This window comes from Argiope bruennichi, chromosome 3, assembly GCF_947563725.1.
Source record: "Argiope bruennichi chromosome 3, qqArgBrue1.1, whole genome shotgun sequence".
In the NCBI taxonomy this organism is placed as follows: Eukaryota; Metazoa; Arthropoda; class Arachnida; order Araneae; family Araneidae; genus Argiope; species Argiope bruennichi.
This window is the reverse complement of record NC_079153.1, coordinates 109506258-109521993: the sequence shown is the minus strand read 5'-3', so window position 1 is coordinate 109521993 and position 15736 is coordinate 109506258. Positions and strand designations below refer to the sequence as shown.

Below are 15736 nucleotides of genomic sequence, written 5' to 3'. Positions count from 1 at the left end.
AAATATAGGTATACTTACTTTCAGAAAAATGGAAAATCTTTAAAACGTCATTGAAACTTACAGCAACAAACAAAATATTGTACATCTCCCAAGAAGCTAATGACTTCCCATTGCCTTTCAAAGGCAGCTCAACAATCAATTCAAACTGAAATTCTTGCCATACGAATAAACTGAAATGAAAAGACGAAATTTTAATGTAAAAACAATATGAATGTCTGATTTTATATACATTATGCTTCCTGTTTATATTATTTACTTGAATTTATTTGAGCATAATCTAAAAATAATAATAAATACAAAATCTAGATTTTTCTCCTTCTTTAATAGAGTTTTTAAATTGCAAATTTTTCGAGAAATAATGTCACAGTTTCAATATTTACTACTGGTTGGATGGTGTTTTTTGGCGCAAGGGCCATATTTACTATTGGAGAAAACAGCTAACTAATGTCATGTTGCCTTATTAATGATATGCCAAAGGATATACATCCTTTTAAAGTTTCAGTTTATCGTATTGTTATCATGTGAGAACTTGATATTGTTTTGATTTGATGTTTTTGGAGCCACAAAATACACAGACAGAAAATTGGCGATTTAAAGCTTTTGAGGCATTAATTTTTCGCTTTTACGGTTAGAAAATGATTTTTTTAAAAAAGGTTGTCACATTTGGCGACTTATCGTCAACAAAAGTTATAATTTGGTGCGAATGTCTACCACCCGATTCTCCTGTCTGTCTAATAAAGATAGGTCTTTACCTATCTCAAGTTAATATGATAAAACTGAAAGCCTTTTTCAATATTAATTCATATATATATAATTCTTTCATAGTTAATTATTACCATGTGAGAACATATGTTTTGGTTAGACATTTTTGAAGCCACAGAATGCAGGGCAGGCAATAAAAGGCAGGGTCGTAAGAAGTTATCACCCGAAATAGCACAGAGAAGAAAAATGGGAATGAACGCGAAACAGCTGGGGAAGGTATCGAAAGTTATAGAGTTTTTCTAGCTGACAAAAAAAGTTTTGTAACTCGAACAATTTTGAGATGGGGGGGGGATCAGCGTTTCTAAATATCGACAACTTTGTAATCTGATAATCCCGTGATCGTTTAAAACCGGCTTAAACTGATTTTTTATGAAAAAAATTCTGGCGAAACACAATCGCTTTTCTATACGTTGGTGATTGCTAAATTTGAGACATGCGAGAACATCATGTTTCTCTGGCAGTTTGATACCACATGACTTAAAAAAATAATGCTCTAACATGATAATTTGAAATTTGCAATAGCAGATTCCATTTTTTTTAATTTTATTTTGTTCTCCCGAGTAAATGATGCTTATTTATAAATACTAGATTTTTTTCAAAAATAAGATTTGAACAAAAAATTGACAAAAAAAGTACCAATATAAAAATACTATTAAATATTTTATAATATAAATATATATCTTCCTTTTTTATATTTAAATATACAAACTTACTTCAAAATAGAATCAGAATCATTGTTTGATAGTATAGGAAGATATATTATCTGTTGCACTTCAGTAACCATTGCAAATGATTCTCCAGTTAAAGGAAAAACTTTTTCAAGAACTAAAGATTCATCATCAGAATATTTATGGATCCCAAAACTATGTTCATCTTCAGCTGACTGAATAGTTACTAAAAATAAGTCATCTTCATATTGAAAACCCTGCAAATGATTTATCGTATAAATAAAATACTGCTAAAAATCTTAGAATCTTAAATAATGAGTATAATATAAAGAGAAATATCTTAAATTGACAGCATGGCAAACGCTATAGAATGTATCATTCTGTTCAGTTAAAAAGAATCTTAAATATGTACGGTAATTTGAATCTTCGATAAATTGAATGATATGATATATATCAAAATAATTTCCATACTAGATTAGGATTAAATTTTAAATGTCAATTATGAATACGGAGTATTCTGAAAATTTTATATTTCAAATAAAAGTTATTTAATTGCACAAAACTAATTAATCCTAAAGCGTGCAAAAATATGTAATTCACCTGTGCTTCAAAGCTCTATTCTGTACTAAAACTTGAGTTACCACTGACTATTATTAATTAATAATCCATTCTAATAATAAAAGTGAAAATGTGATTATCTACTAACTTTCAGCAGGAATGACTTTCATCTAGAGTAACTAAATTTGTAAATATGCTTTGAAGACAGAAATGTTAATAGTAGAATGGTTTTCCCCCCAAAATTTTAATTGAAAATCTAACATTTAAATTAAAATTAAGTAAAATAGTTTTTGATAACAATTTTTGAAAAAGTTAGCAAATTTCCTTTCTATACCATTTTCAAATGCCAAAAATTATTTTTTCCAATTATACCAATATAGTTTTTACTCAATTTTTTTCTTTGAATTCAACAGTTTTTAAAAATATTTTTATGCATAAATTGCAGCAATACATTTTTTTTTGTTTCAACAAAATTCAAATTATTTTTATTATTAATTGCAAATATTTAATTACATGTTTATCTTCCATTTTTTTTTACAATACTATTTGTTGTTTCAACAAAATTCAAACTATTTTTATTATTAAATGCAAATATTTAATTACATATTTATCTTCCATTTTTTAAAGCCAAGAAGTGAAGCTTTTGCTTATGTTTGAATATTTTAGAAAAATTGTAATAAACTGTTATATATATATATATATATATAAATTATTATTATTATTAGATTTCTGGTGTAATGTGTAAATAAAGCCATAATGTGCAAATAAAGATATCAAATATACAAGGAAACATTTTCGGTAAATTGAATTATATGATTGCTGCTTTAAAAATTCTTATGTTTTAATCCATTATGTGCTGTTATGCATAAAATGGAAAGCACGGCTTTAGAGCTAAAGTTATCACATTTTAAAGTTTTTTTTATTATTATTTAGTTTCGTTATAATGACATCGCATTTGAAAGCAGTACTAGAGCTGTTTTGGGAAGGACTTCATAATTTTGAACCTCGGCCAGAAAACAAGGATGGTGCTTGAGTTAGAACCGCCTTTTTCTGATTTCTGAACCACACCAAAGAGAAGGATGTTTGATTCACAACAAATGATATTATGTGAATCAGACTCGCATACATGATGAATCTCTAGTGCAGTCGAGTTTCGAACATGAAGATCCCGTCCCCGAAGGCAATATCTCAACATTAGACTATCATGGTCGGCTTTACAATTAGAACTTAGAATATTATTTCTGTGAAATATTAAAATGAAATTAACACTTACAACACGCAGATCGATATTACAGACAGATATATCAAATAACTTGATGTCATTAGGCATGTTCATGAACAATGAATTGAATAAGAGCAAGGTTACTATAATATTAAGTCTTTAAAGCCTTTCTCAACTTGAAGTTTAAATATACAATTCTAAGTGATCTATGAAAATTCAGATCATACATAAGAGATTAAAATACTACTAAAACGTAGTCATTATTACCGATAGATTTGGTCGCCAAATGTGGCTAGCATGAAAATATTGCTAAAAATTAACTTTAAAATTACCAATAGCGAATAAATTCTCTCTTCATTAGGAATGTTTACTAGCGGAAAAAATTTTGTATCAAACATTCCAATTTCTTCCTCAGTTGCTGCAAACGGGATCTCTTCTTCACCCAAGTGCACTACGCACCAGGCAACCACAGGCAATGACGGAGAATGTATTTTTTGTGATGTAATAGCTGGTGTTTCATAATGTACACCTACAAGAGAAAAAGATACAACAAGAAAAATTCATTTCTTTTAAATTTGACAACAATAATTTTTTGAAAAAAATTATTGAAAAATAAAGCATTACACAATATTTACACAAACACAAATAAAAATACTTTAACAATGCACTAAATACTTAAAAATGCATCAACACAAATACATTTACATTAAAATAAATAAAATATTACATAATGAAAAATAAAACATATCTATGCGTTTTTAAAATATTACATAAATCATCTGATAAATAAGAGCCTTAGATTCAAGGGGAACAGTCATTAAAACCGAACTGATTATTTCAGAAAACAGGCATTAAAAAAATCTTTTTTCTCTGTTTATATATACTTAAATCATGTTAGTTGGTCAAAAAAATGCATCATTTTTTTTATAAAACCCCCCATCGATAAAAGAATATGAAAATAAGAGACGATATTGCCGCATAAACCAGAACAACTAGCAATAGCCGTGGCTCAGTTGGCAGAGCATCTCGTTTAACCCTTTCCAACAACAAAATACCCTTTCCAACAACAAATACGAATCAACAAAAATAGCATGTCATGCTTTTAAAAATATTTTATTGTATAGTTAGTTTGGAATTAACCCTTTCTAGGGCCGTGGGAAGTATGCTTCCCACCAAATTTATCAATCTTTGTATGAAATTTTGTAGGTTGGCATAAGTTTTGACAATTTTTTTTAGAAAGACAGAAATTTAGATGCTTCAGTTCTTTATCTCAATCAAAATGATGTGTCTTGATTTGTTACTAAATTATTAACCAAATTAATTAATTAATCAAATTAAATTATCTAAGCTAAATGAATCCCTTTTCTTATTCTAATTTCAAGCCTAAAAATATTTTAACATAATAAGGCTAGAAAAAAATGGCCCTTTAAAGGGTTAAAATTGGTTGATCCATGCTTTGAATACCAGCCATTGTGTTTTATCCAAAGACTGGAATTCTTTTATTTAAATTGTTATCTATTGTTTGTCTAAGATCTGGAAGGTTCTAGATCTTTCTTAAATATTCAAAGATTTTTCTCAAACATTCTATATGTATATAAAAGCTGGGTCCCATCGGTGATGGGTAAGTTCTCAGCCCGTGCTGTTACGAGTTGCTTCGTTCTAATAAATCGAACTGTTTGTTTAAACTAATGGCGTTGTTCTTTACATCTATCATGACAATATTCATAATTTTTACTAAGTATTTTCAAGCAATAAAGTGTCTCAGAACTCAAAGATCTTCTCTCAAAACCGTTTTGGTGTTTAAGAAAAAGAGAAATTAGACTCAATATTATGACGAAAGATTGCAATTAAATTAATGTTTATACAGAAAATTTATTATATTTGTATATTATGCAGAAAATTTTGGATTTCGCTCTTGTTCCAAGCAGCTGATACTACTCATTTGGTGTGTGAAAATAATAATCTGTAAATTTTTTTTTTTTTTTCAAAATTGGCAGAACTTTTTTAATATTAAACTTTTTTTTTTCTTTTTCAAATTTATTTCATCACTTTAAAAAAAATACTGTAATGGTACAATTTAAAATTGTAAAACAATTCGTTGTCTCTCTTTGACAAGTTGAACAAATTTGAACCAATATTATCAGAGTTGATCGTCTGTCGATCTGTAATTCCGCATACATGTAAACAGGATTACTCAAAAACGAAATAATTTAAAATAAATGAAATTTTTGTTTATTCTAATTACTAAAATTAAAGCTTTGTGCCAAATTTTGATTGTAATTTGTCGAAAAAAAAGGTGTCCAAATTGCATATTAGGCTTTTTTTACTTCCTTAGGAAGAACAAATAACATGTGGAAAACTCTAAAAATAAAAATCTGCTCACTTGTGCCGTTGAAGGTCTTGGTTAAGGTCTGCATTTTATGTGGGGTGGATACGAGAGAAAATTTCGGAATATCCACTCTCGTTGGTTATATTAATTGCATATCTGATGCAACCGATATTAATTGGTATGAAAACATTTTTTGTGCTTCATATTAACAAAATATTAACTATACAGTTGCAAAACATTCATTTTACGTTTTTCTTATTATTCTTAATAAGCAAGCAAAATTAAGAATTTTAGCATAACGAAAATTATCATATTAGATTAACTCTTGTTGGGTAAGTAGTTTAAACATCAATGATGGAAAGTAAAAATATATGAAATAGCACATGACCGTCTGCACGCAAAATAAATGTATTTAAAAAAATAAATTTTGAGATGCAAAGATACTAATTTGCAAAATAACATTCAATATTGCAGAAATTACATTTCTATCTTTTATTTTTAATTCATACATTCTAAAATTCGATCAATTCTTTAAGAAAATCTAATGTTAACGTTCTAAGAGTAAGTGCCCCGCCCCTTACTGTGTTTTAGTAATCAATACTTCAGACCCAATACGCCACTGACCCCTTCCACCCCTTATCGAATAACAACTATGGGTACAAACTGAGAGGCCAGTTCGGCGCAAACCGTTTAACAACCTAAGCCAATAAAATTGCTATATTTTTAATGGAAAAAGTATAATTCGACTGTTCATAAGGTAAATTTCCGAAGTTAAAATGAAAGCGCTTAAGAAAATAAAATAAACGCATTAATATTTTGTCCTCATCTCGCCCCGACAAATTAGCTTCTGATTCTTTTCTTTGTCCTGTATGTTCACCATGTAGGAAACAAAAGCACATGGAAATACGAAAGATACTTAGATTCAGTGGCAAGTTTAATTACTTTAGTCATGCTATTTTGATATCGCATTTGTATATCTCAAGAAACAAGGTTAAGTGTCTTCAGTTTAAAAAATTATATAACACTTGTATAAATCACTCACTTTCATCGCTCCTGAGTGAACGTCTGCGACGCATGCTGACCTCATCCAATGTTCTATGCAACTTGATTTTAAAACGTTCTATTGTTTCCTTGGCATGTTTTGGAACAGAAGACTGTTCCAAAAGTGCATCCAGAGCTATTACATGAGAGCTTAACCAGATGAGGTATAACATTTTATAAATCTAAAATGAGAAACTTTATGAAATTGAATATGTTTTAAAATTGCGTCTTAATACAAAAGAGTGAAATGATTAGGCATTAGCTTATTGCAAATTACTTATGAAAAGCATGATTGACTGCTTGTTCCATTTTCTATTTGACTTTCACTCAGTTAAATTTTATTAAATGACTTTAAATAATTAGTTTGGTAAAGCTATTTTTAAAGTCATTTTGGTAACGTCATTGAATTTCCATTAGTCTCATAACGGTTACAATCAATTGGTCCTTTAAGGCCAAATTTTGGTATATTTGTCCTTTACAAATCTCGTGACCTTAAATTCATTTTTATTCTCATTTTCCAGCATGGCATTCAGCATTATCTATTTTAATTAATTCTATTGTTTTTATCATAAAATTTTGATTTTAAACTCTTCATATGGCCAATAAAATAAACAGAATAATTTTAAAGCAAAACAAGATTTTTGTCCTTTTCCCACAAGCTGTAATAGGGAAAATCTCTCTAGAGCAAACTATATTTAAGTTTCGGAAGAGCATTAATAATTCACTTTTTTTTAGTGACCATATTTTTCAACGTTAGTTCTTAAATAATAAGATTTTTTCCTTCTGAAAAAAAGATTGAAAGGAAGATGGCATATGATTTTAATATTTCTTTATAAAAAAATGGAAGTAGCGCGTATTTTTGGTATCGGAAGAAGCATCTACCTCAGCAATAAATAAAAGTTTTAAGTTAAATCGAAAAGATAGAAGCAAGCTTTTAAAAATAATATTTAAAATGCACTATATATTAGATTAGGATATTAGTTGAATAAAATCGGCACTAACAACATTGCATTTTTGTAGTTATTTGTTTTTTTTTTCTCTCTTTTTAAAAAGTTTTATAATCTCTGATTATGAGAACTGAAATCGGTTTTAATGGATTTAAATTTAGTTCAAATAATTGGAAATATTTTTCATATCAATTCATTATTTTATTTTACAAGTAGAATTTTTTTAGCTGTTATACGTGAGAAATTTTTTTCATTCATTATAATAAAACTATAAAAAATTAAATGCACTTTTGATAACGAATGGAAAAGTTTATTTTGTATGGACATTGCATTATGGACCAGCAAAAACAAATTTTTTTATTGAAAGCAATTTTTAAAGGCGTTTCAAATTTTCAGTTTTGTTTTATTAATTCAATAATGTACGTTTGTCTATTAAAAAAAAATTCATGAGAAAAGCATATTACAAATAAAATTAGAGAAAATTAAGTCTTCGGCTCAGTTTTTACTGTTAAATTTGAAATTATTTGTTTGATCTTATTTTGCCATATTCATCAGGCAGCCTTGGTCAACCAACAAAATGCTTACAAATTTGTACAGTATGGAAATCTTATGCCAAGATAGCCCGAATTGAAATAGAAATCCTCAAATCCAATTTAAATATTCTTCGAATTCGATGCGAATGTCAGTAATTTTTCCAAAATAAAATGTTGCTGCCGAGTTTCATAAGAAAATTTTAGCCTTGTAAAATATGTATACTATTTCGCAAATTGCATGATATGAACATGCAGATGCAAAAAATGCTCTACAGAAAAGACAGTACTTTTACCAAAATTGTTAATAGCTGTTTCATAGGTAGTAGATGCTCATAAAGAAAAGGCGTTTCAAAATTTTAGATTTTTTAATAACAATTAACATAATTTTAACAGTTTTCCTTGATAACCCTGGACAATATTATCACACAAAAGCCCATTTTAATACAAGAAACATTTCAGTGATACCATTTTTATTACCATGTGATGTTCTTTAATACATATATTTAAAACAACCAAATAAGCTCTCCAGTTTCACCTCTAAAAAGCTTGCATCGTAGCATAGCAAATGTTTTTGGCTTGATTCGCATTGGTTGATTGCATTAGTTAATGATAAAAGAAAAATCCAATAATTGTTTAGTCTCATAAGATCTGTTAAAATATGAACATTGAGCGTTCATTGCTATTTTGTTGTATGCGGTTACATAAAGTAAAAGCTTTGTTACAAAGTTGTATTTAAAAATTTTAGAAAACTAATTAAAGAAAAAATTGCATTGAAATAAAATCAATAGCATTGAAATTTTTTATACGATAATATGTATCAAATTTAAAGATTTTTTTAAAACTTCCTTAACTTTTTATTTTTGAAAATCTGAAATGTAGAAAATTTATCTTAAGAGAATTATCACTCAAGAAATAATCATTATGGTCACTACCAGCCTTGTGGAACATTCGAACAGTTTTCAAACTATGAATGTCGTCTGATACAATTAATAAATAGTGTAGCAACCTATGAATGTTATATTAATGAATTGACTAAGTCAATTATGTTCTAAATTTCGTGTCATCTCCAATCAGTTAAAGAACAACATAAATTGTTGATCTGTCAACAACAACGAGACAGAAAATTAATTTTATTTCGTAAATTTATCTAAAATATTTAAAATAATTATTACTATATGAAAACTATATGGTGTATACCATTAATATATTACCATATGCTTATCAGATGAAAAAAATTTGTTTTTGAATTTCCTAAAATCATCTGTACTTATCAAAACTATCAAAAGTGATAATTTTTTTTTATTTTTCTAAATGTCTTGGAGCAAGATTTTCGATAAGATAAGCTACACCAAAAAGTATCTCGTGAATATTTGACCTACCATAATTACGGAAATCAGTAACTAAAATAGTGAATAAATTTATATATAGTCGTTATAGTATTTACTGACTGATATATTCCTATTTCACATTAATAAAACATATTTTCATATTTTAATATGATAAAATTAATCAAGAATGGTCACAAAGAACGAGACTGAATTATTTGAACGCAGCTATACAATAAGAAGCAAAATTTCAATTCTGAGATACATTTAAAAAATACTTTTATGAAATAACTACATTATCAAATTTTTTGTACAATGTGTTATAGTTGATTTAATTTTGTAAAGCAAACTACATTCACTTAGAAAAATTTTCAACTACCAGTCCAAAATCCATAAAATTCAGGTTTAAGTCCCGGTTGCATAGCTGCATCCACATTTCTGCAGAGCCATGCTAATTTGATTTCCTGCTAAAATCATTCGACATATTATAATATTTTGAATATTGCGTTAATTCGTAGGAAAAAATTGGTAACTAGTGATGATTTTGCGGAAATATTTGTGATCCATATTTATTAGATTACAAGATCATTGTAATCTTGCGTAATGACACAACAAACTTTTTTTTAAATTAAGAAATCTATGCTACTGTCGAAGAAACTAACACCATTCAAAATATGGCAGTAAATATCACTCTTAAAATGAGTGTAGTGAATTGAGTTGATTACTTGCATGTTTTAGGATCTATAATTACAACAAACACTATACAAAGGGATAAATAATAATATACACAATAAAGCACAATTTGAACATCTTCAAAAACATAAAAACAAGTATAAATAAAAAGATGCTTAACCGAAATTTTAAGAAATTTTGATTAACACAAATTTAAAGTTACTAATGCTAATTCCTTTAGAAGTAACAATTTTAAAGCTTTTTTTAAATATAAAAATAGCATAACTTACATGGTACTGAAAATATTGACAAAAGCTCAAATATTTATCATAAAAGTGAAAAAAAAAATGACATAATTAGTGGCTATTTTGAGCACTATTTGTATATTTCTTATTTTGTATGTTTTTGCTCATATTGAAAGGCGCTTAATTAAATAAGCCTTAATTAAAATATGAATGCTGACTGTATGAATTTTAATTATACCAGTATGGATCTAATTATATTTTCGATGGGTTTTTTTGTGGGTGTCTGCTTTTTTAGTTTATGTTTTGATAAACAAAATATTTTTATTAAAATTTTACAATTTTATTTAAATACAATATACAAAATGAAGGCCAAATTTTATTTAAATACAACATTTTTAAATAAATTTTGTCCAATTTGTCTTTAAAGAAAGAAAAACTTCTTCATATTCATTATCGTTTAAAATAATTTCCAATATTTCGTCTTTTATCAATTCATCAGGTGTAAATAATAGTGAAATAAGGATGCTGATATTATAATTCACATAATTTCGAAAGTAAAGTCTGCTCTCCGGAGATACTGATTTTCAACATTGAAAATGCGGGGTATAATCAAAACTTCGAATTTCAAGAGTAGCAATTTTTAAAAATAAACCATTTTATAATAAAATGGTTTATAAATGAGAAACACACAAGCAGTGCTTTGCCATAATTGAAAAAAAAAATACAAGCAAGATATTAATTATAGAAACTAAACTAAAATATTCGCTTTCTTGTTAAAATTATAAACATTATTTGCATTTTAAAATTTTTTACTTCTATACATAAAAAAATACTCTTTTTTACCTGTATTAAGAAATCTTTCCTCAGTTTCATGTTTGAAATGTAGTGAAACAGTTGGTAACGCTAAGGAGTATATTCTAAAAGTTTTTAAATGAACAAATATTAGTTAAAGCTTTTAATCAGTCATTGAATCGATAAAATTATAATGCCCATGTATCTGCAAACTGTAACTTATGAAACAAAGTTACGAGTAATACTGCATTGAAAAAAAAATGACAAATTTAGGAGCCCACCGAGTTGCATACCTGAAATAGTAAGAGAAAGATTTCAAAAAAGATATAAAGTTTATTAGATCCTTTAATCTAGTATAATTTAATCAGATTAAAATCCAGTTTTAAAGTTACACGAAGGCAATTTTGAGACGGAATTTGTAATTTTCAACCATGTATGTATGATGATTTCGATATAAACCTGCAAGCCATACCAGCGGAAAGACATTTGGCCACGATATATGCCTATTGATACAGCAGATTTGAGATGAAAATTTTTATTAAAGGCTCTTTGGATAAAACAGGTCTTAAATAATGAAATGCTTTTATTTTGAATGAAGCGCCTTGATTGAACTAAGAAACATTTTTCTCTCTTTTTTTATTCGAGATCAGGACTTAGTTATGGTTTAGTCTTTAGTTCCTTTGCTGCTGAAGGATAACAAAATCAGGTCCAAAGATCAAATGTTGTAAATGATATACGAGGTGAACTCATAAACTGCATCCTCTGAATCTGCAGGCCGAACGATACGAAGGCATTTGCTTTCAGATTTAAAGCCCCAATTTTTTTTAGACAAGGGATTTTTCACAATGATGATTTGTGAATAATAAAATATTTTAAATCACCATTGTTATCAGTGACTTCGCAAGTACAAGTGGATGGTTTTTTTAAATCTCATAAAAGATCATTATTAGATCCTTTAATTTTATCCTATGATTTTAGCTCCTTGGTGTTCAGGATGTTCATATCTTCCACCCTTCAACACTACGCCAATGCTTTTTAGATTAAACAATGCAGTGGCGGAATTTTGCGACCGCCACTGCATTGATGAATGCGCATCATGTCGTCCTTCTTTTAATAAACTTGCCTATTTCGCTTCACCTTACAGCGCATTTTAACATATATATGTTAATGGTTTATTCTATTTTCTTCTTTTATTTTAATGACTTTTGAAAATGCATGTGTTATTATTTATTTATTTATTATAACTCAGAATTTCGCGGCATCCATGTTTATACTGTTTGTTCCGGATTAGGAAACTCTTCACATTTTTACGCGAGCGTCAGAATACGTTTATTTAACAAAAATGTAAGGGGAAAGATGGAGGAAGAAATTTTCGTTTACCCACAGGATGAACTATTATGGAATTAGAAGGTGTAATAACCGCTCATTTTTCTGCTTGCTACCTCTTAGCGAAGTGCAATAGTCGAAAAGTGCTAGTCTTGAGATCCTGAAACGAATAGTGTATATTATTTTTAAGCTGATGCTCTGTATCTATACATACTGCCACAGCAAAGTGAATGCAATAAAATACATAGAAACGTGACTAATTATACTTGATAAAATAATTGTTTGTTTGTTTGTTTCTTATGGCACTTGCCACTGACAAGCCCGCTGTTACGAAGACAGCGATTTAAGCCTGAGGGGGAACGTCTCTTATTTTTTATAGCAGCGCCAACTAGGGCCAAGAGTACGACTTTGCCACTCACGCATCACTCATTCGCTTGCACAACCCCTTTTTACAGGAGGGCACATTCACACATAGAACAACAGAAGAACAACCATGCCCAAACCGGGACTCGAACCCGGGACGCCCAGACCACGGGGAAGACGCGCTACCCCTATGCCAGGACGCCGGCTGATAAAATAATAATAATATCCTGATATCTTATAATTCGTAGAATTTGCATTTTTTACAGATCGATTTATTTGTTGACAGGCAAATAATAATCCAGCAGCCTGCACTCCTCACCATCAAACTAACGGCAGACAGATTAGACAGCTGTCTAATTTACTTTGTCAGAAATTCGCAGTTAGATCAATCGATCCTTAAATTATTAATTCATAGAAGCTGCATTTGATCACCAGATCATGACATTCTCTAACTATCGCGGAGTGTAGACTAAATAAAAGCAATATATTCTTTGCATTTTTCTTCAGGTATTATAAATTTCAGATAAATATTAATTCTTATTGCACACTAGGAGTGCAGAAATATCGGGGAATATTCAAGCATTTTAAAGAATTTTTCAAACAATCTTCTTACATACCAAATTATCAAACAAATATTTTATTTGAAGATGAATCTATATTTTTATCTATAAATTTAAAATTCAAATGGTCACTTATCATATTTTGATAATGATGGGCCCAGAATTGACACTTAAATCCAATAGATGACTCCAAAGAGTATGATACGAGACAAAGTGAATTTACTATTTATTAATTTCGAAATCTGAGAGTGCATCAATTTAAATATACCTTAAATCAACATCAATGTGTCATTGACATCGTCTTTCATACAGATATAACCCAATGCATTTAATAAAAACAGTGAAGTTTTAGCTCTTCTAGTGAACATTGAAAAACTCAAAGTGAACCTCACTTTAAATATATCTTGTAAAAATGTCTTGAAATCAAGTAATCAGAAGCAAAAAACTGTCTACTGTAAAGCGTAGGTATCTAGTAGCGGAAATACAAGGATGAGTTCATTTTATGGCTGCAATACTGAAAGGAAGAATAAGAATGCCAGTAAAAATAAAAATAATTAATTGAAAGTAATAGTACAACAGAGAACCAAATCCCATTTTGAAATAAAGAGTCCTCACAAGATATTACAGGAAGCATTTTAATGCATCGTTTTTACAGAATAACTTTCAAGATTATAAATGATTTGCTTTTAATTGGTTCAATTTCCCTTAGCTAAATTCATACACTCAGATATTAGTAGCAGGAGATGCATTTGAATTTCATAAACGATCCTTGCTTCACCGCGTTCTCCTTGAAACTTTCTTATAAAAGCATATTTTTTTTACATAAAATTTTGGACCTCGGAAAAGTCGTAAACGCCACGGCACTCAGATTTTCATTTTCAGAGCTACACATATAAGCTCTGCTTCATAGTGAAGAAGATAAAATATGCACTTTAGATACATTTTTTTTCGACCGAATGAAACCAAAATTTGATACACAAGTACAATTTTAGGAACAAAATGATACACAATTTTCATTTGTTTATATCGTTGCGTTTCGGATTTAGGACATTTACATACATAAGAGTAGACAGATCGACAGATGATCAACCCCTTGACGGATTTGATTTAAAATTTAACAAGGATCTACTATTTTAATTGCTAAAATTCTGTACCAAATTTTATTTCTCTAAGTCGTTACGTTTTTCATTTATAACTTTTATATGCAGGTGAAAGTACGAATCAATAAATGTCAACCACTTGTTGTATTTGGTTCCAAATTTGATAAGGATCTGCGCTTTAAAATGTTAAACATGTGTGCCAAATTTTATCTATCTAGCTCTTTACATATTGTAATTATCGTGATCACTTGTACTCTGACAGCCATATAAACAGGATTTCATTATCAGGATTCTTCTGAATGGATACTATTTCAGGATTCTTCTAACTGAATTTCATTTAAAATTAGATAGAAATGCACAAAGAAAGAAATGTATAAATTTGGTTTTAAATTCATGTATTAAATTTCAGCCGGTAACTCAAAGTGTTTTTGATTATTGTGTTCATAGACAAACAAGCATATTTGGAGAAATGTATTTTCTGGACTTCTTTTTGTGTACAGCTGACCAATCCGCCACCACTGAACGAGGCAGTATCGGTAGGATTTGTTGAGGCCGACTGCTGTCTTTAACATAATCCATCCATATTATTGACAAATTCTCCGAACTGGTATGCTCTTCGAGGCGGTTAGCCCTAAGCCACAGGTGGTTAATCTCTCACCTTCCTCCTCATCTTCCCCTACATTTTTTTATCTTATTTTACGAGCAGAAGATCAGCACTTTGAGAAAACCTTCTCAAAATTCTCTGCATTCCTCCAAATGTGCGTCTCACAACAGAAAAAAGGCAAACACTTTAAAACTTTAAATTTGTGGCAAAAAAATGTCAATTTTCAAAATCAGGTTTTTTAGTATTTTAAGATTTTCTGCCCCCCATTAATACTGAGCTTGTCATTATTTTCAACTTTTAGATTCTTTCTTAGTTCTGAGACTTTTATACATTTAAATAATGGTAAACAGTACCGATTCCACCACAGATTGTATTTTCAGAACTCTGAATGGTCAAAAACGTAGATTCATCAAAATCTCGGATTCAAATTTTTTGACGCTTACAACACTTTCTCTAAGTGTACTTCGTATATTAAGGTAAAAAGATGCCTTCATATCTAAGTATACGAGAGAGTCGAGAAAAGAGCACTTCCGCTAGTTATATGATGAAATTGAAACACAGAAGTTCCTTTTCGACTCTCAAACGCGTCTAGGATCCCTGAGCCGACAATAATGCTCCCTGTTAAAGAAGAAAAAAATATTTTTCTGTCTTTAAATAAACCCAAGAAACCTGTTTCCTTTTGAAATCAC

The 15736-nt window shown here is 29.1% G+C and overlaps 1 protein-coding gene across 1 annotated transcript in view; it reads right to left on the bottom strand.

Moving 5' to 3' along the window:
- The window catches only part of LOC129962930 (uncharacterized), a 57778-nt gene extending 51025 nt beyond the window's left edge, over positions 1-6753 (bottom strand). The window contains exons 1-4 of the mRNA XM_056076932.1: positions 6582-6753; positions 3543-3739; positions 1476-1687; positions 19-170 (exon numbers count right to left, since the gene is read on the bottom strand). Of these exons, the coding sequence (XP_055932907.1) occupies positions 19-170; positions 1476-1687; positions 3543-3739; positions 6582-6753 (733 nt within the window). The remainder of the gene's footprint in view (positions 1-18; positions 171-1475; positions 1688-3542; positions 3740-6581) is intronic.
- Between the last annotated feature and the right edge of the window lie 8983 nt (positions 6754-15736).